This window comes from Ammospiza nelsoni, chromosome 1 (assembly GCF_027579445.1).
Source record: "Ammospiza nelsoni isolate bAmmNel1 chromosome 1, bAmmNel1.pri, whole genome shotgun sequence".
Taxonomy (NCBI): Eukaryota; Metazoa; Chordata; class Aves; order Passeriformes; family Passerellidae; genus Ammospiza; species Ammospiza nelsoni.
Window position 1 is genome coordinate 88,078,889 of NC_080633.1, and position 27,358 is coordinate 88,106,246.

Consider the following 27,358-nt stretch of genomic DNA (forward strand, 5'->3'; position numbering starts at 1 on the left):
AGCAAACTTCTGGAAGCCAGATAAAACTGTGTACCTAACTCAATTCTGTATAAAGGGAATAAAACTGTAAAGATGTGAAAAAAACCCCCGACATGCTAGTTGATATATTACTGAAAAATGGATTGAATTAACTATAAACTTATGAGATTACTTAAAGAAACTACTGGAGCCAGAGAAAAATATTAGGATGTGTAGTAACTCAGTGAAATATTTGAGGAGCTGACTTGATTTAAAATGCACAGATCAGTCATGCTAAAAGCATGGGAAGGGAAACCTAACTAAGCTGTAGCTTGCTGTGAATATCTCTGTGCAAGGTCTTCAGTCTTCCTGTCTGGGAGATCTCTGAATGAGATACCACCTGCTGGTGGAATGATGAGTATTCTTGTGCAAGGAGCCAAAAGATCAAATTAAGAAGACATTAGCAATGTTTCATGTAACATCAAGGGAGCTCTGAGTCATCATTCACAGATTTAGCCAGCAGCAATTCACTTTCTCAATGCTACAAGCATACAAGAAATGGAGAAAAGGGTTTATGAATGGAAAAACAGATGAGTAAGGAAAGAATGAGTCTTTTTTATTTTTCAGAAATTAAATCTTAATAGTCCAGCTCCATGCTGCCTATTTCATGCATCTGATTAACTACCTTGGAGTGGAGTATGGAGTGCAAAATATAAGACAAAGTGAGGCTCCACTCTTGCTCTCTCTGCCAAGAATGAGATGAAATAAACCTCACTTCAGAAACACACCACTGATTATACTATGCTGTTTTTTAACACTACTGCTTCTAATACTGGAAAAAGGCAGCAATGTTGCTAACACCAAGGCTTTTAGAGGGAAAAAAAAACCAACAAACAAACTTGAAAAAGCTTATCTTCATATTAAATCTTCAGGCAATTTACATCTTTAAATAGTAAATTTCTTTAAAATAATTAAAGTCTGTCTACATCAAACTACAGCTAAGCATAACTGCTATAATGAACAGCACATTTTGAGGGGGGGGGGACAGAAGTCTTCCAAGCTTTACCTGATACTCAAAGTTGTAAAGTTGAATCGATGCATGTTGTTACAAATTAAATGAACATCAGCAATTCCCCAGCACACCTATATCAGTAATTTAATTACATGCCTTCAACTCTAAAATGAAAATTTCTTCCATTACAGGAAAAGCCTGAAGTGAAGCACTAGCATCTGTCTTATTATTTTTCTTACAGCAAACACTCCTCCTATTAAGAAGGAAGAACACTTCCTTTGAATTCCATCAATAGAAAAGAGCTTATCTGCTTGTAGCTGTAATATGACATTGTCAAATAGCTGTATTTTCAGAAAAACTGTCATCTGTTCTACTCTGAAATACTTCAGAAAGTCAAGGGGATAGCAAGACAGTTATTTTTTTGTAAACTCCATCTATGCATAAGTATTTGTTACATGTAAGTAGTATAATCACACACATTTATTCTTTTCCAAAAGTGGAGGAAATCCCATTAGAGCTTGGTATCTGCTTCTTTACACAGTTCTTTACAGTTATCTCATCGTCTTTAAATTATCTGTATGTTTAAAAAACCTGTCAACACAGCTTTGGGACTGTACTGTGTCTTGCTATATTCTTAAGAACTACAAGCCAACATTGATTTCAAGTGTTCAACTTTACTCTCCCCACAAACAACACACTCAACCAAAAAATAAAAAGATAAAACAGCTTGGGTTGGAAGGGATCTTAAAGATCATCTGGTCCCAATCCCCCTGCTACAGGCAAGGTCACCTTTCCTTAGACCAGGTTGCTCAAAGCCCCATGTAATCTCATCTAAATCCCACTCAAAGTTCCATAAAATATGAAAAAAGCAAACAAATAAAAAACCCAAACTAAAGAATCTAAGCAACAGAAAAATTAAATCCCTACAGCATACACTCCCAGAAGCACTCACATAATATAAAATATTAACCCTTCCCAAATCACTATGCCATTCTAATAACCCATTGTTCCACTTCAGAATACCAGGTGAAAGGTTTTCATGCTCTGGTAAGAACATAAATCCTGAATACAGTAAGGCTGCTTTGTATCTTAGGACAGGTAAGAAACTTGCTTAAACATATCAGACTTAAGCAAAAGCTATTCTTATTTTAAAAATCTCCAAATTTAATGACCTAAACAAGAACAGAGACTGTATTTTCATCAATTTTAATTAAAAACATTAGCGTGAGTAATATCTATGCAATGCACTGTGGATGAGCTAGCCAGGAAAGAAAATGCTGCCCAGTAAGGATGTGAAATCAGGACTTAGAGCTTTATACTAAGCTGACTGTTTTACAGTCTGCCATTAAGGACATGAGTACATGGAGAAAAAAGACAGGTGTTTCCCCACTGCTGATGAGTAATGAGTTCCTGGAAATAAACAGGAAAGCAAGTCATTTGCTGGCACTTTTTTCTTGAACTTTTAAACCAGGTTTTAGAAGTAAAGCAAGCATGTTAGCTAGATGAAAATTTTAATGTTAATGTTTTTCATTCTTAAATATTTATTCTCTTTACACTTTTCTTTCCCTCTCTCTAGCCTGCTAAGATTACTGAAGCACATCTTACATCATGGTTTCTGAGCACTGTGCAGCAATGCTGCAAATGACACACTCTTATCAGGTAGTTTCTCCTGCTTCTGTGCCTCTTGCCTAGAAGGAAACTCCACATTGATTTTCAATCATGATGTGCTGCACATTTTTAAAACCTTTGCCTCAAGCATGCATGACCAACTTTGAGAAAGTACCAAGCAAATTTCATAATTAACTGAAAAAAGGTCTGCAATAAGGTTTCTCTCAACTCTTCCTTGTCTCACATCTTCTATGGTAGAAGCTGTAACAATTTAAGCAGCAATTGGGGGAGGACAGAAAAAGCACACATGCCTATCAGTCTAAACCAAGGACTGCTTGGAGGAAAATATTAGCTTTAACTACATCCAAAGATCTGCTATAGTGCCAGATTGGTATAAATAATAGTCTTCAAAATTGAAGATAATGTAATGACAACAGCTCAAGGCAAGGATGAACTATATTGGGGATTGATTCTATGTATTAAGCATTTAGGATTTAACATGATTTTTTTTTTTGTGAAACACCTTAATTTGGATTGCTTTCAATGCTTCCTCTTTTTCTTCTCATAAGGTGAAATGTTTTTATTCACACTATATAAAATACCAATTTCATCCTCCACAGAACTTTCATAAAATAAAAAAATAAGCTGCTTTAAACTCCACAAATAATAGTAATTTGAGGTAAAAAAACCCAAAAAGATCACCCCTCCACTTTTTTTGCTTGGTTTTGTTTTCACAACCTCTAAGTCAATAGCTTCTCCAGTTATAACTTATTTGTTTTCTTCTTTAAAGAGAAAAGACTACATAAAATAATGCACTGAAAATCAGCTTGCAGGTGACACAGGTAACAATATGCCTCAGGAACACATGTAGAAAGCTGGTATCCATGAAGATGCTGAAAGCACAAGAGCTTATCATAAATATTTCTGTTTGTTTTACAGCTATATCTTAAATAGGCTTGCAACAATTGCTTAGGTAATTGTAAATAACACTAACAGCGTTTCCATAATTTTCCATTTACTTGAATCCATAACCTTAGTGGTACTCCAAGAAGAAATTTCTATCAGTTAAAAATTAGGCCAATTTCATAGTAAGTGCAAAGAATACGTGCCGAGAGAAACGTTTCGATGTTATCGTGAACAAACGACGCAACATCTTGCCAGTCCAGAATATCTCCAAGCCAGCTGTGCTGACGGTTTATGTGCCACTTGTGTCCTTTGTGTCTTCCAGAATGTGTTACATTCTTAAAAACAAAGAAAATAGACATTTGAATAAAATTTAGATATATGAGAAAGACAAAAGCTAATGCTTTAGACTGGTGTTCTCTTAATGAGGAATAGATCCAACATGCATCTAAATGCTTAGAGCTGCTTTAACTGGCATCCCCTAAAATACCTGGAAGTCCTCTGTACACTGGAAAAATTAAAATCTGACAGAAAACTGTAGTTAATTATCCCATTTAATTACATATGTGCATGTTGTATTGATTCACCTCAGTTAAAAGTTAACTTTACTGCTTGACTGATATAATGGTATCTGTTTTGCTCTTAATGAAAGCACGTAAGAAAGAGGTAATGATTTCAATTATTGCCTACATAATTTACTGTTTGCAACATACAAGTTTTCCCAGCACAGCCCATAAAGAAAAATGCAAGCAGAAGTCCAAGCAGCTAGTTTTCTCACTATTAGTTTCTACCTCTCCAGAGGAAATGTTCCATCACACAAAACCTAAAATCTAAACTGGACGCAGGAGGATCTCTTCTGACTACAGACCTTTTTAACTGCAACACAACAAGACAACAGGACATGGCCATAAAAACAATAGCTAATTCCTTAAGTGGCTCCTCCCTAATTATGATGCTGCTATTGCCCAGTGAATAATACCTGATTATCATCTTGAATGCCACAGGCTGGGACTGCGACAAGTGTTTCAGAGAAGGATGTCAAAATTCTCTGAAAGCAAGCTTAAGCAAACTCACTGACTAAAACATCCTAGTCTTTAACAGAAGAAGACTTCTCAAGTTCTTAACTCTGACTTTTATAATAAGCATGCCACTACTTGTTAAATTTTTCTGCACACTTTTAGCCTTAGCAACCTGCATGCAAAATGGCAATATCTTTTTTTGCCACACATGGCAAATAATATTCCAAGTGCAGTCCCTGCACTGATTTATCTAAGAGTATTACAGTTTCTGCTCTTTACCAATTCTCTCTAGATGCTGTTACACTTTGTGATGTATATTAGCAACCCTCTACAACAATCCACTGCCAACACAGAGATCTTTCTTCTGATCTAGCAATTTACTTAGAGTAGAAACATATGAGTAGACAAAAAATCTCCCTCGAATAGGCCTTCTGTATTTGTAAATATTTGTATTTCTGTGTAGAGATCTATCACCTGTTCATCTAGTTCTATACCAAAACTGTTATTTCTTTAGTGCAGAGATCTTCTTGGAACTTTAGAGGTACTTGAAGAGTAACTGCATAAAGAAAAGTGTTAATGTAATTGCAATCATTTAAATGTACAGAAGTATTTCAGGAATATGACTTCTGGATTTGATATTTCCATTGCACGATGGCTAATGAATTGCTCTTTCCTTTAAACTGCAGACAGCACTGGCAGCATGACAATGATTTAACTCTTAGGAACTTTTCAGGATTCAGTGTACAGAACACATTATAAGATGGCTGCAAAAATGCATTGCAAGAAACTTTATGAGAGGGCAATTATTTTCTCACAATTTCAAATTAATAAAAGTTACACAAATCATGCAGAAGACCAGTTGCCTTTTCCCAAGACCTCAACAAACCAAATAATCAGCAGAAAGTGCTAAACTATGAAATACTAATTATAAAAAGTGAGAAAACTATAAAATGGCACACACAAAAACACACTTTACTACTTGAATGTAGGACACAGCTCTGGCTATACTAAAACTGTGACTCAAGAACAATGTGTCTTACACACTTGAAACTTTTACCTTCTTTTTACTGACTTTTACTCAACCTTCCAACTTTCTGCTAATCTCTTCCTCAGAAATGCATACTTGGCATAATTATGTCAGAGTACTAAGTGATAGTTTGTATGAATACCATTTAAATGAGTTACCCACCTTCACAAACCAAGAGTGATAAAGCCTGTCCCAGAGTTCCAGTACTTGTTTTTCAATCACAGCAGTGTTATTTACTTTTTCTCCTAAAATCTTATGGAGCTAAAACACATAAAAATCTATTATTATACAGGACAGAACAAAGCAGGCACCCACGGATGAACTTCATACTTGATGAAAAACGTAAGATTGTATGTAAAGGCACATTTCAAACCCAAGTTATTAAAAAATTAGTATCAGCATGAAATACACACTTCAGATAAAATAGTTCACAATTCAAAGATTTTGTTAAAAACATTCTGCTGCGCTGAGGACTTCTTTCTGCACTGCAAAACAAATGCTGTCTCTAAAATCCTTAATCCAAAGCCCCTGATCATATCTTTAGAGTAAATATTTCAAATAATTTGAGATGTGTGCTAGACATGAAATATATGAGTAAGAATCTTGGCAAATTCTGAAGAAGAAGAATACAGCTTAACTATATAAATTATGATTTAAAAAATATCCAGGGCACCACACCCAGCCCACACAGAAATTAGGGGAGAGGGAGGGGCAGTGGTCGAAACAGAAGTTTACATAGTCTCTAATACAACAGCCAAAGTCAGTTTAAAAAAAAAATTACTTAATTTTATTTGATCCATTTTCACTGGGAATCATTAGAATGATGGCAGATTCTTCAGTTCTTAAAAATAAACTAATCCCTGAACAGAAAAGACTACTGAAATCACTCCCACTCTTCCTTCAAAAGTCCCAAACCAGGGTGGAAAGAACACATTTGTCAACAAAATGGTTAAACACATGGAAAAGAACTACTGAGAAATGTATTTTAATTTCTTTTTACTTTTATGAAATACAAGAAATGAAAGCAAAAACCACAGAATTTGAGCTTTCTGACAGCTCACTCTGACCTTATGTGTGATCCATTCTCGGCCATACTGGTATACGTTGTTGGCTGCAGAATTGAGCGCCTTCTGAATTACCTGGGCCTCTGGGAGCCAGCTGAGGGAAAACAAAGTTAACTGTTATATTATACACACTTCATTACACCCAAAACACATTTCAAATTAACATTCTGAAACAACAAATCAAAATGTCTCTTTCTACATATTAAGGAATAAATTTTCCCATTTAAATCTAGGGCATGCCATTGCATTTAAAATCCTCCAAGGTTCCTGAAACCTTAATTAATTTGATATCTCAACTTTTTCAGAAGAAATCTGTTCTTCAATCTCTATGTGTGCTACTCACACAATATTCCTTTTTTTTCCCCAGTTTCCTCAAAATATCATATGAAGCAGTCTCATCTAGCTGCAAACACAACCTTTTGAAATTACAAGCTGAATGTAAATTATAATTTACAATTGTAAATTGTTAACATAGTTTCCATGAAATATCAACCAGCTGACAAAAGGTCTGGACATCAGTTATTTCTAAGTCCTCACCAAACCACCTGCTTGTGAATTTCTTCAGGGATTCACATCACTTTCAAGCAAGGTACCCTACTGAGTTGACAGCATTTTACCACTTGTGAATACAGGCCACAAAATCTCTGCTTTCACTTTCTTTTTACATCTTGATTCAATGGCACTTGTTGGGAGCCCTTCCAAAACAAAATGAAAGCATTCAGGAAACAGAACCGCTGTATTTGTTCATCTGACTAAAGAACAACATGGAAGCTCCTCTGTCTGTATAATGCTTCAGAAATGTTCCAGATTGGAATTTCAAGATATTTCAGTCACTCACCTCTAAAAATAAAAATGAGCATCGAGCTCTGAAAGCTGGTAAAGCTTCATGGATTTGGCAAGAGGTATTCTTAATGAACTAAAATATAGTGTTATGGATACTTCAAATTTTAATACAAACTAAATGCAAACTTCTCTAGTTTAAGAAGCTATACTAGAATTCTGCAAATTATTTAACTAGCCAAATTCTGCAAATTATTTAACTAGTCGAATTCTGCAAATTATTTAACTAGTACTCCACTAGTTGCATTATGCAATTAAGCTTGTGACAGTCAAATTTCCATCTCCATTAGTCCCACTTATTTCCATCTTACGGCAAAACAGAAAGGCCAAACAACACAAGAGATGCCATGAAGGAATAAAACCAAGTGCTTTAAGTGCTTTCTGTTCTCACGATTGTGATTACTTCAGTAGTGCTAAAGGATGTATTACTACAGTGGTTATTAACTATATCCTTTTAGTTCTGTTTTTGAAAAATTGCTTTGCTCTTATAATGCAGCATCTGCTTTCTTTCAATCTTCTTAAACTACCATCACTTTTATCAAGAATGTGCCCTTGAAAGAGTCAACCATTCTTACTCTGGAGAGATTTTTTTTTTTTGCTGTCATTAAATTGATATCTTACACTTGCCCAATGTCTGTTTAGCTGAATCGGAATGAAAGCCACCTGGAACATGCCCCTGTTAAAATCACACTTTTCATTCTCACCTATTCCCCCTCTGATGTTCATGCAATGACTCCTTTGCTCACCAGCGTGCCCATGTTTTCCTCTAGATGTATTTCTCTCAAAATCATCTCTCTCCCTTACTACTTGTCTTGGTGCTTACTTTGGTCATTACACAGACCAAACCTTACAAACTTCCCACTGCACACACTGCACATGCCTACTCATAATAGAAATGTCCCTACCCAACTGAGTCACACCAAACTCCCCCCATCCACCCCTGAACTCTTCTTCAGTTCACTCCAGGAACAATGTCTTCAACTCCTATTCCTTCAAATGCACTCCACATCCATCGCTCTACATTTAAAAATAATTTAGCTCTATCTTGAAACTTTCTAGAGTATTCTTTGTCAGCACTTCTCTTTCATAGCAAAAAGGGACAAAACACAGATCTCTTCATCCTCTGCACTATACAAGTTTCTTCTCCACAACTGTAGCTAGGAAAGTTCATGGAGTCATTCTTCACTTCCAAAACCCAACCAGTCCTCAAATGAGATAGCACACTGACAGTCCTCCAGAGAGATGCACAAACATCTCTGCTGCCTGAGAGTTTAGCTTTCACATCTGCCTCCGAGAGATACCCACATTTCTGTTCACCTAGGGGATTTTTTAAATTAAAAACTATGCATAAGAGCACCTGGAAGCTTGTTCATCCACCCTATACTATTCGCTTAACTTCAGCATTCTTACTTTGCCCACTCTGGGTGACTGGCTACTGTCTCATTGATCAAGCTGCTTGTGACTTGAATCATGTGAACACTCTCTTGATGTACCTAAATTAAAGACAGAGAGGAGAAATGTTATGCAATGCAAACTACAACTTTTCCTACATTCAGAAAGAATTCTTTTTTTTGGGAGGAGGAGGAGTGAGTGGTGGAAGAGGAAGGAGGATGGGGAGGAGGGGAAAGGTGAGAAGGGATGCAGTGACCAGTTCGTACATTTAAAAAAATAATTCTTCCAGTGCAAACAACCCACTAGGAAGAAAGAAGTCCCATTAACACAAGAAACACCTAGTCAATACAATAGTAAATTCTGGTCAATAGTAATAGCAAATGGAAATTTAAACCTTATCTCATCAGTGGAAAAAAAAAATCAAAAATAACAGCAGTGCTGTCAAGAGAAGTACTAAAATACAAAGAAAAGTTTTAGATACAGCTTTTTAAGCCATGGATCAAAGAAGTGTAAAAATTAATGAATACTTAGCTCTAACATGACCAACCTTGCTATGAAGTGCCTAACTAAATAAATTCTTCAGCAAGAATGATAAAATACACCTTTTATAAATATCTTAATACTCCTTCTGTGACTGCAAGGGAGCTTTAGGCAGGAACGTTTGCACAACTTCAAAAGTCTTTAGTTTTAAGTACTCAACATTACATATGCCTGCATTCTGGAAAAAGGAGATTGACATCAGAACCCATTGATCTTTGTTCCATAACTGTATTCAAGTCAAACATTCAATCTCCATTGACCATTTCAAGTATGAACACAGCTCCATTAAGGAAAAAGGGAAAAAAAGGTACATGAGTGACCTCTTCTGGTGAGCAAAAAAAAAACCCCAACTCAACCATAAACCAAACATCAATTTCAGAGAATACCTGATCATGAATCTCAGTAGATTTACCTCAGAAAGGATACCATGAGGTTATTACAGGCAATTACACAAGCAAATTGACAAACACACCTTAATTATTTTGCAAAGGTTTCTGATGTGAGGTAAGTTAAAGAGAAAAAAATCTAAATGGTTCTTCTGTTGACAAGGGAAATGTCAACAGGGTGCAAAACAAATCTGTTCCTGTAATACATAAGCTAGTAATTCTTTTACTAGAATAAATTTTGTATTTACAAATGTCTATATATTAGCCTTGTCATATAGGTAAAATCCACAGAGATACAAAGAAATAGAAACATTGAGATTTTTATATATTTTTGCATATTTTACAGTCTTGGAATGGTGACAAGTTCAACTACAACATTTAGAAAAATTCTTTAAGCTACACAATCTCATGTAAGTATCAGTAACCTTCATCAGCAACAAAAAAAGGAGCTTTATGGTTGCATTTGTTAGCATACTGTACCTTTGCAGTAAGGAGAAGAGCTAGCAGAAGGGTTCCTATCACCAGCACAAATATTATGAAAATGCTGATTATTTTATCTAGCATCTTCTCCAGCCACACGATAATCTGTGCAGAAAAAAAAATTATAGCACATAAATCAATCTTTAATGAAAGCAATGCTGTATGCTATGCAACAGTATTGTTATTTTTATTTACAATCACAGTACAAAATCAGGCTCTAATCAAACAGCATTTATGCCCAAGCTTGGAAATGAACAATTAACAAGCAATGTTAGCATGATTAAGGTCATGGTATGACATGTGATTTTGCAAAAAACATGTACACATTACCACACAACACAGCAAGCTCTCTGCAAAGCAAGCAATAATTCAACAATTACTTACTAGACTTAGAGAAGTACCTAAAGAAGACATTCATGTCAACTAGAACCCAGAAATTTGTCTTTGTTTCTTGTCCTTCAGTAACCTGGAAACTTACAGATATTGTCTGCACAGGACTCCAAAGCTATCAAGGTATACTTTAAAGCACAACCATAACTTTCAGATTTGAATAGCTAAGAGCCATCTAAATGACAAATGAGGTATTTTTGCAAGTAATGAAATTTTTAAAGCTGCCTCATCACCTTATGAACTGAAATAGGACAGGTGGGGCTCTGCATTATTGAATATCAGGCCAATTATTCAGCACCAACTATTTCTACCCACTTCCAGTCTCAGGAGGATGCTCAGCATTAAGCATGCATCAGCTAAACTGACTGATACAGGAAACAGGCACTTGTTCTGTCAGTTCACAAAAGGCCCATTCTATATATGTCCATAAGCAAATGGTAATACCACATTTGAGTAGAGAAATTCTGATAATGTCATTCAAAACAATCAAACTGCTCAGTCACATGACTTTGCAGAGTGCTCTGGAACACAGCAAGCTGAGCTTCATCTTGTACACAAACTGATTGTTTACATAAAAAGCTGTGAAAGCACATGCAAGCATGACCAAATACATTTTTCTAGCTCCTATGGTTCAAACACCAGATCTATTTCTATTCCATTTAGCATTACTACAGGAAAAAACAACAGCACAATTGTACAATTTGTGATTCACGAAAACTGAGGTCAAAGCCCATGTGCAGTAAGCAAAAGTACTTCAAGTCCAAGTTATATATTCAATGATTAAGTTGGTAACATTTTAGTTAGAGATCTTATAAAACTACTAACATGCATGCTAATGGCTTACATTAGTTCTTTCTGCTTATTTACCCTATCCCTACAAATGAAATTGACCCTGGAACAACAAACTTCTCAGACTGCTCTGTGATGACTGAACCGGTCAACACTGAAGTCAGATCTCCTATTTGACAAAAGCAAGGATTTTTTGTGTGTGTGTTCATCCAGTAGTATTTGAGTACTTTATATATATCAAGTAATTATTTTTAAATTCCAAGTTTGTACAACTAGCTCCTTGTTAGATCTAAATTAACAAGTTCTTGTAACAAAGTCTGTACTACATTAAGAACTGCAGAAAGGAACTCGGAAAACACAAGGAAGTGTGAAAAGTCTTTTGTCTTAGGTATTTTTAACTTAAGTTTGGTTTTCAGCATTGCTAACGGATTTCAGCCATCAGAAATGCATTGCCAGTGTGGAAGGAAGTGACCTGCCTGCAGCAGTACTACAGCTCTGAAAAACTTTGAGCAGCCCCTGCACAGGGCATATATATCGGGGTTACCTCTTTGGAAATAAGACTGAAATGAGATTTGCTGTATCCTTCCAAGCCTCATGTACATCTAGTGATTATGCAAGAGAAGCAAGAAATGAAAGTCCTTGTTTCAAAGGACACAAATAAAAATATCACCAAGAAAACACCACTGGATAGGCAGGGGAAGAAAATTTTATAGCATGGACTTCAAAATTAAGCTATTAAAAAATAAAACTGCCCTCATCACTTCGAAGTTCAAACTACTATTTACTTTCTAAGTCAGAGTTTAAAGAAATCCAGTAGTCTTACAAATAGTACTTTAATCAGATTTACTGCAGCTATGTAATTGGAAGTACTGTCAGAGATTTCAAAAAATGCTAGGCTCAATAATTGTGTGAGGGGTATTCAATAGGTGAAATCTCAGTGGAGGTGAGGCTGAAGGCTTTAGATGTTTTGCCATGTAGCAATTAATGGAAGGGCAAGTTCCAAAAGACCAGGATGAGGATTCTCTCCGAGATGGCACAAGGCATCTTTCCCAGACACTCATACTGACAGTTCAAATATGCCTGGACTGCCATTAAGGTGCAGCTGGAGCACATGTAAATCCTGGATTACCTTTAATCTAGTTAGCAAAAACATGGCAGCACTGATGTTGTACTGGTACCAGCAGCAGCCTCAGCCATGCCAGGCCACCCTGTCTCTATTTACTTGGGCAGGTAGCCCAAGGAAGCCTGATGAAAGCCAGCTTTGGCAAGCCTACAGGTACTACTGCAAGTCTCAACACAGACTTAAGGGGATCCAAGTTATGTAGTGGTACAGATACATCACAGCAGAAGACTGAATTGGACTGAGTATTGTGCAAGTAAAAGCAGATGGATATTCACTTAAGGTTATATTTATTCTTTCTTTTTTCTTCTATTAAAACATACTTTCTTTCCCTACATCAACCCACAACACTTCCTTAGCAATCCCCTCACCTTTTCACACTCCTGTTAAATAATGCATAGGTGCAGGTAAGCTGCTCACTGCAGGAAGCTGCACTGTTAAATGCCTGTGTGGTCGTATTTATCACTGAATCAGGTCCAGACTTCACTCTTACCCCAACCCTGCCAGACCTCTCTTTACACCTTTCCTGTAAACCATGGGCATGCACACAGAGACAAACATGTACTGACTAAACACACTCATTAGCCAGAGGTCATGAAATTTTATATTCGGTTCCAAGCTTCTAATCCAAAGGTTAGTCAAAAGCAGAAAGCTGAGGCTGCCATAGCATCTGAGATTATGCAAAGGTAAAGGAAAGCCAGGCTCCTAAGCTACAGAAGGTCAACTTGTAAAACCAAACTGAAATATTACTGACTTGTGATAGTTTTTTTCTTTAATTGTTACAGTTTTGAACTGAAAGGTTATCAAGGTTTTTATTTTCATTTAGCTCACTGTAAAAGGGTTTTTTATGATTGAGTTACATTCTATTAGAAAGCTCCTCAATAATTTGCAAGTACTCCCTCTTTCAACTTTTGGATGATGACACAAAACCATATTACACTAAGCTGTAACAGAACTGCAGTCCATACTTAAAAATCAGAAATCCTACTATCTAGACAGGCTCTCCACATTTTGCAGTATGATACATCATCTATGAATTATTATTTTCAGGTTTCATACTGCATAGCCTTTGGGGTAGTAGTTTTTCTAGTATGTTTAATTTACTAGATTACCCAAACAGTAAAGCACATCTAGGCATCTACTTCATATTTGATTAAATCTATATAAAAAAAAATTACCAACATGGACTTTTATTTTTTCTGTAAACAGCTCCACTATTTATGAGGACTTTTTCCCAAGACAATCCTTAGACTTCTCGTTTCCCTTTTCTTAGTTAATATTTGAAGATACCATCTCATTAATATAGTCTGCAGAGAATAAGGGGAAGTCTGTAACCAGAACACATCCCAAGGTTAGGGTGAAATGACTCAGCTGAGTAGTTAAGCTAGAAAATGTAGGGAACAGTCTGTGTGAGGTCTCAAGTCTACCTATACCAGTATTTCTGCAGAAGCAGCAGAAGAACTTAGCAGTTCCTTCTAAAGACTCCTGACATGGACAATGTTATTAAGAACCAATTATGCCAGACTGACTGAATCTATTCTATATTTTGGGCTATATATACCACAAACAGGAATCAAAAAGCCAAGGTTTTACACTAGTAGTCATAATCAACTATCATTTCAAACTCTACCATATCCATATGACTTTAAATTTCCTGTTGGATTATCAGAAGTTTATGTCTGTGGTCTCTGAAGTACGTCCCTTCAAAGACAGGCAAAAAAGGAATCACCTTTTAACTGCAGCCAGTGTTCTGTAGCACAAATCCCCTCTTTTTTTATGCCTCTAGTAGAGTGTGACATTTTTTCAAATTTTTTTTTAAAAATCACCAAAACACTACACACAACAAAATTAACCCACTGGTTGCACATTTTTCCACTTTTTTAAAAACCTTGATTATAATATTATTACTGTATGTTCATGCACAGAAGTCAATGCTGTATGTAATACTATCAGGATTTCAGGATTTCTACTTATGAAACTGTAAAGTAAACCAACAGTTTTCAAAGATAACTCCAAGGAACTAAAAAACCATGCTCTGTTAAGAAATTATATCCACAGGGTTCTGCCAAATAATGCGAATTTCTAAACTAAAAATAAAATCCAGACATTTTAGCATTTAAAGCTATTACAGTTAAATTGGTTTTGCAACCTACCAGTATTAAGGAAAAAACCTCACCTCTACTCATGAATTTTCAACAAAATGACAAATGACAGAAAAAGCAGTTGAGACTACTCTTTCTCTTGTGGGTCACCAAATTCAGCTCTTTACCTGAACTCTGCTAACAAACCAGTATCTAATTTAAAAAAAAATTATGACAGGCTATGGTTGCACATATTTACTAACCACAAGTCACTCACATAAGATAAACATTTCATAGTTGAGAAATAAAGATGTCATTTTAAAACAGGAGAAATACAGTCAAGGGCAAGAGAACATTAAAAATGCCCCTCTTCATGGACAATTATAAGTCAGTCATGAAAACATATCACACAGTTTTAAAAGCCACACAATAGGAAAAAAATTATTTTACCTATACCAACTACCTTTTTTTTTTTTTTAAACTAGCCTTTTTCTTTCCTTCAGACTTGTTAAGATTCAGCAGTTCTGAGGCCATGCAAAGTCTCATTTTGTATGCATTGACTCCTGGTACACGAGGTACTGTGCCTGCGTACACAGGCAAGTTTGGCACTGCAAAAGTAAAAGACTGACAGCACTCAGTGAAACCAGCCCATGCACCATTTGCAATCACCTACAGAACTACAACTGTGCTTCACAGCCCCACCACCCCCCTAGTAATTTGGTTAACTGATGCTTTCCCTGAGCAGAGAACAGCTCTCCAGACTGGGAGACTACTGGTTTCATTAGGGGTACAAGTGGGGACCAGGCAGGCATAAACTATTCTTAAATAAAAGTGCCCCTAAATCACTCTACCCCTTGAAATGCTAATGCAATACTCTGCTGTGCTAAACATTTAACTATGTGCATTCACTGGAGTAGAAGAGATCAGACAGAATTATATGACCTTCAGTAGCTTATACCAAGAGCTGGAAAAGAGGCATTTCAGAGAGAAATCTATATGAAGCAAGGCATGTTAAGGAGGGTTCATGCTGCAAAATAAAAAAAATTATAAAAAAATCAAACTCCCCAAAACCACAAAATCCATTAGCTGGAATCATAATTTTTCTGTTTATTTACCTTCTTATTAAGCCAGTGCCACAGCTTGTCAGTGGCAGGCGGAGATGGAAGAAAAGGGAAAAAAACACAACACAGTGGAAAATTATTGAAAAATGCAGTAATAGGGAAAAAAAGCAATGAGAGGCAGGCAAAGTCATCCACAGAATGAAAATGAAATTGTTCTAGACACAAAGGTAAATTGCAATAGGAAGAAAAGATCATAACAAATTCTAATGCAAGAACCTGGGTTTTACTACTAACATGCACTTCTGAAACAAAGAGGGATATAACAAATATGAACAACTTTAATGGCATTAACAGAGCTATCAGCATAATCTGGACAATTCCAGTTTAATTATACTGACAGCTACCATCACTTCAGAGGAGGACTTGTACTCTGAGAAGGACATTTTAGCAAAAGACCAAAACTTGACATGAAGAACTTGTTTATGACATCAATACTCCCATTGCAGCATTCAAATATTCCCATTTTACGCATTTCAAAACACTCTTATTATGTCAATTACTCTTGGACAGATTTCATATGTTTTTTTGGTACAACATTCATATTAAAGCACTCACATTCAATGGCACAACATCAAACACATAATTAAGTCTGATATACATACAACAGCCAATTGTAGATCATATAAATGTACAGATTTCATGTAATTCTCCTTGCTCTTCTCAACAGTCAATTTCTCCTTTTGCACTGAAGTTATTTTTCATTACTGATGCTCATCCACATGCTAAAGTATATCCATTTCAGGACCTAGTTTATGTAGGATTATACTCCTAATTCTAACCATTACTAATCATTAGTAGCATAATCAGAACAGAGAAGAGCTTTAATGTTGTTATTCACCTCTGTTAGAGATTAAGATCATGTAAGTGAAGTTTGTTTCTCCCTGAAAACAAGACATTGAATTCTCAGTAAATCTAACATGTTCACCAGTTGCCAGAAATTACATTAGCTCCCAATGGAAACAAAAGGCATGAATATTTCATATTTATAAAAATCTCATAATGTTAATTAGGTTAGAAGCAGATTTACAAAGAATCATGAACATTAGGAAATATGAAAATGAAATATGTCATAAAGCACCCATGTTTACTAGCTTTTGCTACTTTTGGAAAGAGTCACAGTCAGAGAAATCAATTACAAGGCATCAAAAGCCTCAAACTGACACTGTAGAATTTGTTTCTACTTTACCTCCTCACCTATGGAGCAATTTATCCCCTGAAAAAAGGGAAAGTTGTTTTCTGATTAAACAACATACTTTTAACTTTATTTCTTCACTTTAAAACCTACTGTCTGTACCTGAAGGTTTTTTTTGGAAAAAGCACAGATCTCATGGCTGTATTGCTCCACTTTGCAATTCCATACAAAATACAACAAAAGAGCCCTAAGATTTTAGCTGAACGTGAAAGGAAATTTTTGGTATTTTTCTGTAATTTCAGCCTCTGGGAATTGGATGATAAATACAGTAACTAGGAAATAACATTAGATGTCCAAAATAAAAATATTTTTAATCAACATTTAAGACAATATCTGGAAGGCTCTACTTGTCTATCAGCTTACCAATACTGATGTTTAAGTAGTTCTACAAATGTAATCAACCTACATTTGAAAATAGGCTACAGCTTAATTCTAATTTTCAAGTCATCCAAAACTAATAAGTATATAGCCACTTTTCCAGTATTTCAATGGAAAACTACTCATCTAAGTTCTTCCATGTGTATGAAAGTATTTTTTATAACAATATAACTATTGGCAGAGATTATGCTTGTTTTCTGTGCTTGGTTAAACTATGTAATGAACTTGGTACCAGAAGAAATAGAAGCTGACTTTATCCAAAATGCAAAGAATCTAAATAATCCACATATAAAACTCTAGTGCACTATAGCTAGAAAAAGCATATGACAACTACATGATTCACTCAAGTACATCAGAGAACATGTATGTAAAATATTAGTGCATGCCAAGGAGTAAAAGTCCAGTGCATGCAGCTGAGCCACTGCCAATGCTGCTAAACTCCCTCACAAATTCTATAACCAAACTGCAGTCATTTTGTAAGGCAACAGTCCTCTTTAAAATAAAATTTAAAAAAAATGAGTAAAGAAGATTATTAATTCTCTATTGTTGATAAGAACAACCATGTTACCCCATCTGTTGAGTTTAGGATGGTTCAGTGGCTGACAAGGGAAACCTCCCTACTCTCTCCTCCAGGAAGTCTCTCACATCTGCACTGCTGTCTGCTGACTCCGTGAGGCAAATGCACAGCCAGGAACAGTATACAGTAAGAACAGGATACAGTATCCACATCCTAATTTCATAGCCCATTCTTAAACACACATTTATACAGAGACTGACCTACTGCTTACAAAAACAATAAAATGCAATGCCCTTTTCTTTCTCATCAGAGTTTCTCTTCATTTCAAATTTCTCTGCACTTCCAGGAGAACCAGGGGTAAATGAGAATTATCAAAGAGAAGCAGCTCTTTTCTTGATGGTTTTGTTTAAAAAACAGATAGAATCAGTAAAGCTCAGATTTGCATGCATGAGCAGTACTCACCCATTTCTCACAATGGGCCATTTTTCAGACTATCTACACTAGCCTCCTAAAATTTGTTTGGGAAAAAGACATGCCACTCTAAGATATGTTCATTATTCTCACTACATTTCACTCAAATCTGGAATTATATCCTATTTGGACACACCATGTTTGCCAGCCCAAGTACTACCACTAAGTGTTTGCATGAAAAAGACCTCATCAATGCCTGGCTGTACTTAGCTAAGATCCTGAAAACATCCTGATGCTAAGATAGAGTTTCCAACTAACTTTGCATACCAACAAAAAACCAAACCAAACAAAAATCCTAAGCAGATTAAGCTCCCATGTAAATAAGCTAGAAACAAAATATTAAAAATTTAATAATTTAAAAACATCTAATTCCAAAGGAATGATCCCTCAGTCTTGGTTTCTCACACACCCCCAATAAAAGGTAAACTGTAACAATTTACTCTTTAAATTTCTATTTTGTGTTCACATATTTTTTACTTTCTCTTCAACAGTGCCTACTGAAGCAAAACATTTGGTAATACAACTTAAAAAATCTTGCAAGGATGTAATTTTCACTTCTCTTGTTTCCCTGTCCCTACAAAAAATGTAACTGCAATGCCTGTGGCATTGCTTCCCAAATTCTGAGATACCATGCATTCATCATCCTACAATACACAGAATGAGCACAGCCAGTAGAAATTAAAAAGATATGGACGTATTAGTGTGATAAGCATTGGAAGACTACATATAATCCCAGCCACCCATGATAAATGCTGGCTGAAACAGAATTGAAATAGGCACAAATGAGGACAACAAAATCATGCAGATTATCAAGTGCCCTTCTAGTAATGTCTGGGAAAGCTTAAACTGCTTTAATACACAGAGCACACATTCAGGAGGAATACAGCTCTCATCTAAAAAATGGAGGGGTGAAGGGAGATGGGGAAATGAGTTGGTCAACACTGTTCTGCTTAGACAAAAACAACATGTAAATAAACTGACCTTAAGTACATTTAAGCTGAAGAGTGAGAGGTTCTGCTGCACATTAAAGCCCTACCTTCTTTAAGGAGAAAAGACTTGCTGGAATTAGGAAGGATACTGTATCATACAGTTATACAATACAAGGATACCAAACCTGACAACTCATGAAACAACAATACATTCAACATTGTGTCTAGAGTGGCTTCTTACTTACAGAACAAAATCTTTTAATAAAAAGCTTTGTATAATGTAAGCTTTTATCCCCACATTAGTAATTTTCACTACCTTTGGAAAACCACTTTATTGTTCTTTATAGGGATATTTTGAAAGACCTTTCCTTTTTCAAATTCTACCTCAATTAACCCTGTGAAATCATTACTTTTTTCCTACAGCCATTTTAATGTTTTTGTTGACCTTTTTTCATCCATTCACCCATTACATCCAGGCTTAAGCTCCTCCCTCTCCTATAGGAATTTAGAGCTATAAATTGCAAGACCAATCTGCCAAGGTACAGATGCTCTGACAAATGTACTTACAGGGTTCAGCTCTTCAGTTATAGAAGTCCTAAGATAAAGGCTTTTTCCAGAGCAGAGAATACTTCAATGACACATTTACAGAAAGCACATTCTTATACAGTGCCACAGCTATTACAAACAAAATAATCCATCTATCCGTTTACGTGAAAATTAAATTTCTTAATGAGAGAAACTTTATAAATTTCCTGCAGCTTTCCAACTATGCAATTTGCAATGCAAATGTTGGCATATTTTGCATGGGGAAGAAGGAAGGGGAACACAGAAGCCTTATTCTGTGGCAATTCTCAAATACTTTATCCCACATATTTCTTCCTTTACAGAGGGAAGACTCATTTCTGTACCACCATAGTACTGTGTGCAACAACTTTGCTTCCACACAGTACAGACAAATATGTCTGAACTAACTTGGACCCTACTACCCAAACACAATGGTCTGCTTTTTAATTAAATTTTCACATTAGAAGTAGGAACATCTTATCCTTCAGACTAAAGCTCATTAGGTTTAAATTCAAAATCTTTGTAAACAGGTAAGATTAAGAGAACTTTGCCTTACTCAGATAAGGAACCTTATAAAGGTGATTCAACATTTTAAAAGTGACTTCTGTAAAGGTCTGCATGCAACCATTTAACAAATTTAACGGTGCACTTAAGTGTGAATAGTGATAGAAGAGACATAATTTAAAATACACCATAAAACAGATACAGTTTTACATGAAAGACATATCAATTAGTGACAGACATTTATTTTAGAATTAAAGCATCTCAAAATATGGTGAAACAGAGAATAAAACAAACTTTGAAGTGGCTTAAGGAAGTAAGTAGAAATACCTTACTGTCAAGCTTTAGCATAACACTTCCAAGTCCTCTGATGGGCCGTGGAGCAAGAGCTTCCTGACGTTCCTTCACAAAATTTTCAACCAGTTGCCACCAACTTTTGCAGTGCTTTGCCATGAAGTTCAAAACTCCAAAATGAACCACGAATTTTTTAAGTGCCCAAACTGTAACCACAAGAAGGAAATTTACTATCAGAGATTTCAGAGGAACACCACAAGACTACTTATTTATTCTATTCTGGAAGACTGATGAAAAAGAAAGGAAAAGACTCCTGAGTTTTATTTCCCACTAAAAACTTGTGGAATTTGCCAGTGTTTTTAGTACTAATCTCCTCACTATCTTTGTAGCTGTGCTTATCCACATGGAACTTAGATGACAGCACAAGAAAAGTGACAGCACACTACCCAAAAATGCAGCTCAGACTTGATCAAGGCCTGGGATAAGAAGGTGCCACTCCATTATTCCAGTACAGTGGAGTTCTTCCATATCCACACACACACACCATGCCAAATGGCTCCACAAAAAGTACCACAATCTCAACTTAACAGCACTTTACACATAATAGAAAATCTTCAACCTAAATTCTTAAGCTTTAGGCCTTCTAAGTTGTTAAAGTGTATCTTTCCTTCAACAACTGACACCACATCATGCAAAATTTCACAGTAAAGAAGCATCCATTTAAATCTTCTTTTGAAATATTACTGGTAAGATTTTGCTTTTAAACCTTAAAGAAAGCTATTTGTGATTAGCATTTTATCTTGGCAACACAGGGTACTGAAGTTTCTATCACTACCTGTAACTTTACTTTTTTAATAAATCTTTTTCTTTTAATTATTGTGACTATTCTCCAAACCAGATTCATTACTTACTGCCATACATGAGCTCCACAACAGTTGGCAGTACATCACTTCATCATCAAAAATTTACATCATTTTTCTACTTGGAGAAGTGTAAAATGGCATACATAGCCAAAAAGGTTGACCTTTACTGCCTACAGGGCATTTATCCAAATTCCACAAGAGCTTATTCTCTGGAAGCCACCTGTGTAATAGTTTATGTTCTTGTTTTGGAGAGTCAGGGCAGATTTGCTGACATTTAGTTCACTTACCCTCTGGCACCACCGTGTGGCAAATATGGGATTTATTCTCTTGAAGAAACAGAATAATCCAATAATTTCTCTAATAAAATGAGTGGCAAAGATACAAAAAAGGAGAAAACACAGTGCGAGTGCCAGCACTGAACTTAAAGGCTGAAATTTTGTATGATGAAATGCAGCTCATGGCCACAACACAAACTGCTGCTCAGCAAAGCCAGGCAGGCTTGCATTTTACAAAGTGAACAAGATCCTCAAATGGCATTCTAATCTTCCACTTTTACTTAAGTTTAAGTGTTTACACAGTATCATCTAAAAAAAAGTATTGTTACTCATTGCAAAGGAGGTGCTACAGTCAATCAAACAGCTGTAATCATATTAAGTTAAAAAGAGACAAGAGAGGAAAAGATAAAGAAACTGTTATTTCTAGCTGTTATTAGAAAGCACTGAGCAAAAGAAGAAAACGTCTGCATAATAACAAGTTCCAAACATCTGCAGGAAGCAGAAAATTACCTGACAACAATTTAAAAAAAAAAAGATACAACAGAACAAGCAAGGAAGTAAATGAAAGATCTTAAAAAAGGATAATATCAGGATTTCCAGGCTCAAATCACTCAGTAAAATGCTGCAAGTGTTCCACAATGTGTTTCTTTGCTTAGCTTTTCAATTCATAGCAATTCTTTCACCTTTTCATTTTATGGTATAATTATGGTATCATTTTCCCACCCTCTACACTAAGCAATTTTAAAAGACCATTTCATTCCAACTGAAGTATAAATGTATTCAAGGAAAAATGTTAATGGCACCAAGATGTTTCTAATAATCTAAATGCTACTCTGTATGAGTCCTCTTTACCAATATAAGGAACTCTAGTGAAATTGACACCTATTTAAGGTTTTGGGGAGGTTTTGGGGGGCTTTTACGTACTAGAACCATCCTCTTTAAGGTTTCAGAAGCGCCTCAAGTTATTGTTAGTCTCTTTAAACTTAAATCATTGCAAGGAAACTTGCTTTATTAGCCTTCCTATTTTCCTAGTATTTTTACAATTCCCTCTCTTTCAGCCATGCAGACTATCATCACTCACCTTCTGACCTTTAATGTAATCCACTGTTCTAAGTTTGGCTCTGTTCATCATTATACTGCCCATGTGTAATATCTTTCTGATGATTCAGTTCTATGCCACGAGAAAGCACGTCATGGCCCAGTGTCACTGCTAAGGCAACAAGTCACAAATATTCCCAAAAGCAATTTCTCTTTTGGATTAGTTTATTGTTTGGGTAGTTATTTTAGACCTAATGACTGTCAGGAGCAGTGTTCATCTGTCTCATTTAGATGTGGACTTTAATCCAGACTTGTGTGGCTCAAGCTTAAACCATTCACTTCTGTCTAGCTGCAGAACTGCTGCTCCCCCTTTTCCTCACATGTAGGGGATTCTGAACAGTGGTTAAGTTACTCCTTGACTTTTCACTGAACTACCTGAGCTAGTTCTGGTTCACAAAGCTCTGCTTCTAGTAAGTCTAAAATTTATTTTCTAATTGCTTTTTCAGTCATGATTGCCATCTCCCATGACACCCAGACACCAAAACTGGGAAGTTCTTTCTGTAGCAGCTATACTGGAATGAAACAAAGGTCAAACCCCTCTCTGCTTTACCCTGCATTCAGCTATTTATATGTCTTGCCATCACATTACCCTTGAGCTGCTGCTCCAGTGCCACAGCCAAAGGTGCAGCTGTTCCCTTCTCCTTGCCTTGGAGTTCACAGCCCTTCCAATCTCTAAGTGTGACTCCAAGTCACAAGTTCCAGATGGTTTACAGAGCTTTGTGTTCTGTGCACAGATGTCAGGCTTTGGTAGCAGGGTAGCCTCTGGGGTGGCCACCATGGGAAGAGACCAGGGGTTGCCTTGTCCCAGACACAGCTCCAGGTGGCTCCACAACAGCTCCATCCCTGGGCAAAGCTGAGCCCATCAGGCACGGGTGTGGTGCTTCAATGCAAATGTATCTAAGGAAGGGCAGAAACCCTGGGCAGGGACAAGAGGAAGGAACACAGAAAAAGTGACTAGAGAGGAAAAAGGAACAGAGGGATGAGGAGAGGTAATGAAAAGGCCAGGGAAGCAGAAGGGCTCTGCAGAGGAGCAGAAACACCACTCAGAGGGACCCTGAGCTAGAGAGGATCCATGCTGGAGCAGCTACACCTCTTGAAGGGACTGCGGCCTAGGGATAAGGAAAATCCTAAGTCCATACCTCCCTAAAGGGAATGCAGCTCACAAATAAGCCCACATTAAAACACTGGAAGAAAGACTGATTTGGAGGGTATTTGGCCACTAGCTGGGGCCAACCCACCACACTTAGTAAAAAATAAAATAGGTACATTCAAGTGATAAATGCATTTTAAAATGCTAAAAACCAGCATTTTAACTGAAGTTTAAATCCCCTTGCTGTAAAAAACTCGCTTTGTTTACAGTAAGGGGATGGGAAGAAATGCCTTCCAATTCATAGCAGCTCACACATACTCCCAGAGTTCCCATTTTCCCTTTTCATTCCCCCAAAAGAGTAGAGGAAAAAGTGGCATCCAGTTTTAAAATAATATCTTTTGATAGCTACTGTAACTACTCCAATTCTTACCTGATATATAGGAGAACAGATGCATATAGATGTGAAGCAACAAAGCTAATTAACCTCAGACCTAAAATTGGAACTACATTTATCTTGTCACTTGTCCACAGTACCTAGCAACCCATTTTTTACAGAAATTAAAAGCTAACATGAGCTCTACTTCACTACTGAATAACAGCTAAACTATTCTTCATTTATAGGTGCAAAACTATGAAAGAACTGACATCAGGAGGAAGAAGTAACTGGTCTACATAGTAAGAAGTATTCTTACTATGTAAGGTATGGCCCTAAATTATTTAAGGCAACTACAACAGTCAATAGACAAAGCAATTTAACAGAGTTGTCCACTACAAGGTAAAAGCCAGGGCACATCAATCCTCCTTTTTGAAGCTACAGTTCATCTTGTCTTAACAAGTCATGAAAAAGCTTTTAAATAAAACTCATACAAGCCTACAAGCCTTTCCCCCTGTTTTATTTAACATGATGCCAAACATTTCTAGTAATTGGATTATTACCTGCAAATGGCACTGGCAACAGCTGCACAATCCAAAAATTTAGCCAGATCTGAACAATGACAATGGCCCACACAAGAGTAACAAAGTAAATATCACTAGTTTTCTTTTTTCTAAGAAAAGATCCAATCTCAGTTCTTTGTCTGTTCCCAGAAGATGATGAAGAGGAGGTGCCGAAAGATGATGAAGCTCGTGGAGGTGGAGGCTGATCACTTTCTGCTGTAGATCCTAAAACAAACACATGCAAACAAAGAAATGGAAATTATCACATTAATATTCACCACAAAACAGAATATGTTCCCTATTCCCAAATTATTTCCTTTTTTTTTTTTTTTGGAAGGTGGAGGTGAAGGAAGGGACAGCAGCAGAAGGTGTGTTTTTGTTGGTTTGGGGTTGGTTTTTTTCTTTTAATTTCTCTAAAAGACTGAGACACTCCCACATCCTGCATCACCATGCCAAACAGTGCTGAGAGGAGGAGAGATGAGAAGTTGCTACAGCCTCTAAGAGGGCTCCTGTCCCTGCAAGTAAATTACAAGCCAAATATGTTTTATCAAAGAACCATAAGACCATGAAAAACACAAAATAAAATTAACTTCTAGAAAAAAATCTGAAGCCTTAAAATAAATCTTTCACTTCCCTTTACTTCAAGTACTCAAAAAGGAATCTTAGGAATCAATACTCATTCAAACAGAACAAAAAATATAGAGTATGCATTGAAGAGAAATCTTGTATCTTACAACTGTCTCACTACTTTTCCAGATCACTCGCAACACAAACATAGGAGCACTCACACCATCATCCTAAATTCCTTGCTCTGTGTAACAAATATTAGTAACATCAAGCACAAGTTAGTGGATAACAAATTTTGTCAGTCTCTCACTCATAAGTTAGCTAACAAGAAATTAAATTTAAAAATATAAACTGATGTGTTAAAGACCCTATACATAAACAATAGTCTTTTCATGCAAAAATATTGTGTTCAAATTAAAATTTTTGGATGCAGAACATGCCTATTTATTTATTTATTTGATCCTTCAGTTGCTGGATGACACCAAATCCATCTTCAGCCACACTATGTAAAATCTCTTCCTGAGAACAGCAGCAGCAGCTTTTACTGAGGCTCTGTGCTGTTGTCCAAATGCACACATTTCCCACATATCACCACTTGAGGAAAGTCTGCAGCCATAGTGCAGGAATGCACACAAAGAAAAACCTGAAAAGTTACTCTGTGCTGAAGCATAAAAGAATTTAATATGCTGGTACCTACCACACAGCTGGTAAACAATGAGCACAACTCTTTCACTGGACTTGTGCCACAGACACATCTTCTCCCATGAAGAAAAACTGCATAAAACTGTACTACAGCATACTACATGCACAGAATCAAACTGCTTGTGTTCCACACACAGTTTTTGGCTGCAGTGTGTCACCAAAACCATTCCTAGCCTAAAGCATGACAGCTAAAATGTTCAAAAAGGCAACACTCATTTGTCATACAGTAAGATTAAGTAACAAACTGCATCCTCACACAGCAGATGAACACTTCTCTTTTCTTGCAGAAACTGGGCTGGTATTCTAGGTAAGTGGAACTACTTTTACAGCTTATGAACACATCCCCACCACACCAAAACAACAGTGCAAATCCATTGATTCACCCAGTTGGGATTGACACTGAGATGATGACAGAAACATCAGATAGTTGCTGGTTATGTATTTGGTGGAACTCCAGAATATTCATGAAGGAACTATGGCATGCAACCTGAAAGAAGGAATTCTGCAAGCAGCCAAGCACAGCAGAAGCTTCAGGTGGGGAGGTTCTTGGCAAATCACTGTGTATCTCCAGGAGATGATGGCCAGCCCTACTATACAACTACAAACAACTTTTTGCAAGGGGAGAGAAAAAGTTACCTGTAAACAGAAATTTTCTTAAAAAGACAAAGTATTTTTGTCATATGAAAAAGGGTGTATGAGTCCCCTGTACTTCTCAGTCCATATGCAATAAAGCAGAAGAGTACTAAGAGAAACAGATGGATGCACTAAAGAAACACAAATTTGAAAGCAGTATACCCACAATAAAGAATTTCCCCTTCAATTTATTCAACACTTCTTACTGTTCTGCTCCAAAGCTAATATAATCAACATAAGAAGCAATAATACAACACACAGAAACCCAAATATTTATCAAACAAAAGGAAGCACCAAAAGCAAAACCAGAATAATTAGCTGAAGTCTATGCCTAAGATGAAAGTTATTCAATATTTTTTGCCCAAAAACTCCTTAGGAGAGTCAGCCTTTGGGAAATAAAAGAGAACATTCCTTCTTTTTGTAATGAAAAATTTGATTGACATATTTTTGCAATGAAGAATGATTTAATTAAATAACAGCAACAGTAATGTTAAAAGCAGTAACAATTTACCGTCTTACTTCTTACAGTTTCCCTGTAAGCAGACTGTACACAGAACACAAAACAGAGGGGCAAGAGATGAGGGAGTAAAAAAGGAAAAAAAAGAAAGAGAAAAAGAA

General features: G+C 36.4%; 1 protein-coding gene across 1 annotated transcript in view; it reads right to left on the minus strand.

Annotated features, from left to right (window-relative positions):
• The window catches only part of TMEM245 (transmembrane protein 245), a 75,984-nt gene that overhangs the window by 34,284 nt on the left and 14,342 nt on the right, over window positions 1-27,358 (minus strand). Inside the window, exons 5-12 of the mRNA XM_059471633.1 lie at window positions 24,839-25,063; window positions 20,613-20,782; window positions 15,725-15,748; window positions 10,230-10,334; window positions 8,842-8,924; window positions 6,595-6,685; window positions 5,690-5,788; window positions 3,688-3,819 (exon numbers count right to left, since the gene is read on the minus strand). Of these exons, the coding sequence (XP_059327616.1) occupies window positions 3,688-3,819; window positions 5,690-5,788; window positions 6,595-6,685; window positions 8,842-8,924; window positions 10,230-10,334; window positions 15,725-15,748; window positions 20,613-20,782; window positions 24,839-25,063 (929 nt within the window). The remainder of the gene's footprint in view (window positions 1-3,687; window positions 3,820-5,689; window positions 5,789-6,594; window positions 6,686-8,841; window positions 8,925-10,229; window positions 10,335-15,724; window positions 15,749-20,612; window positions 20,783-24,838; window positions 25,064-27,358) is intronic.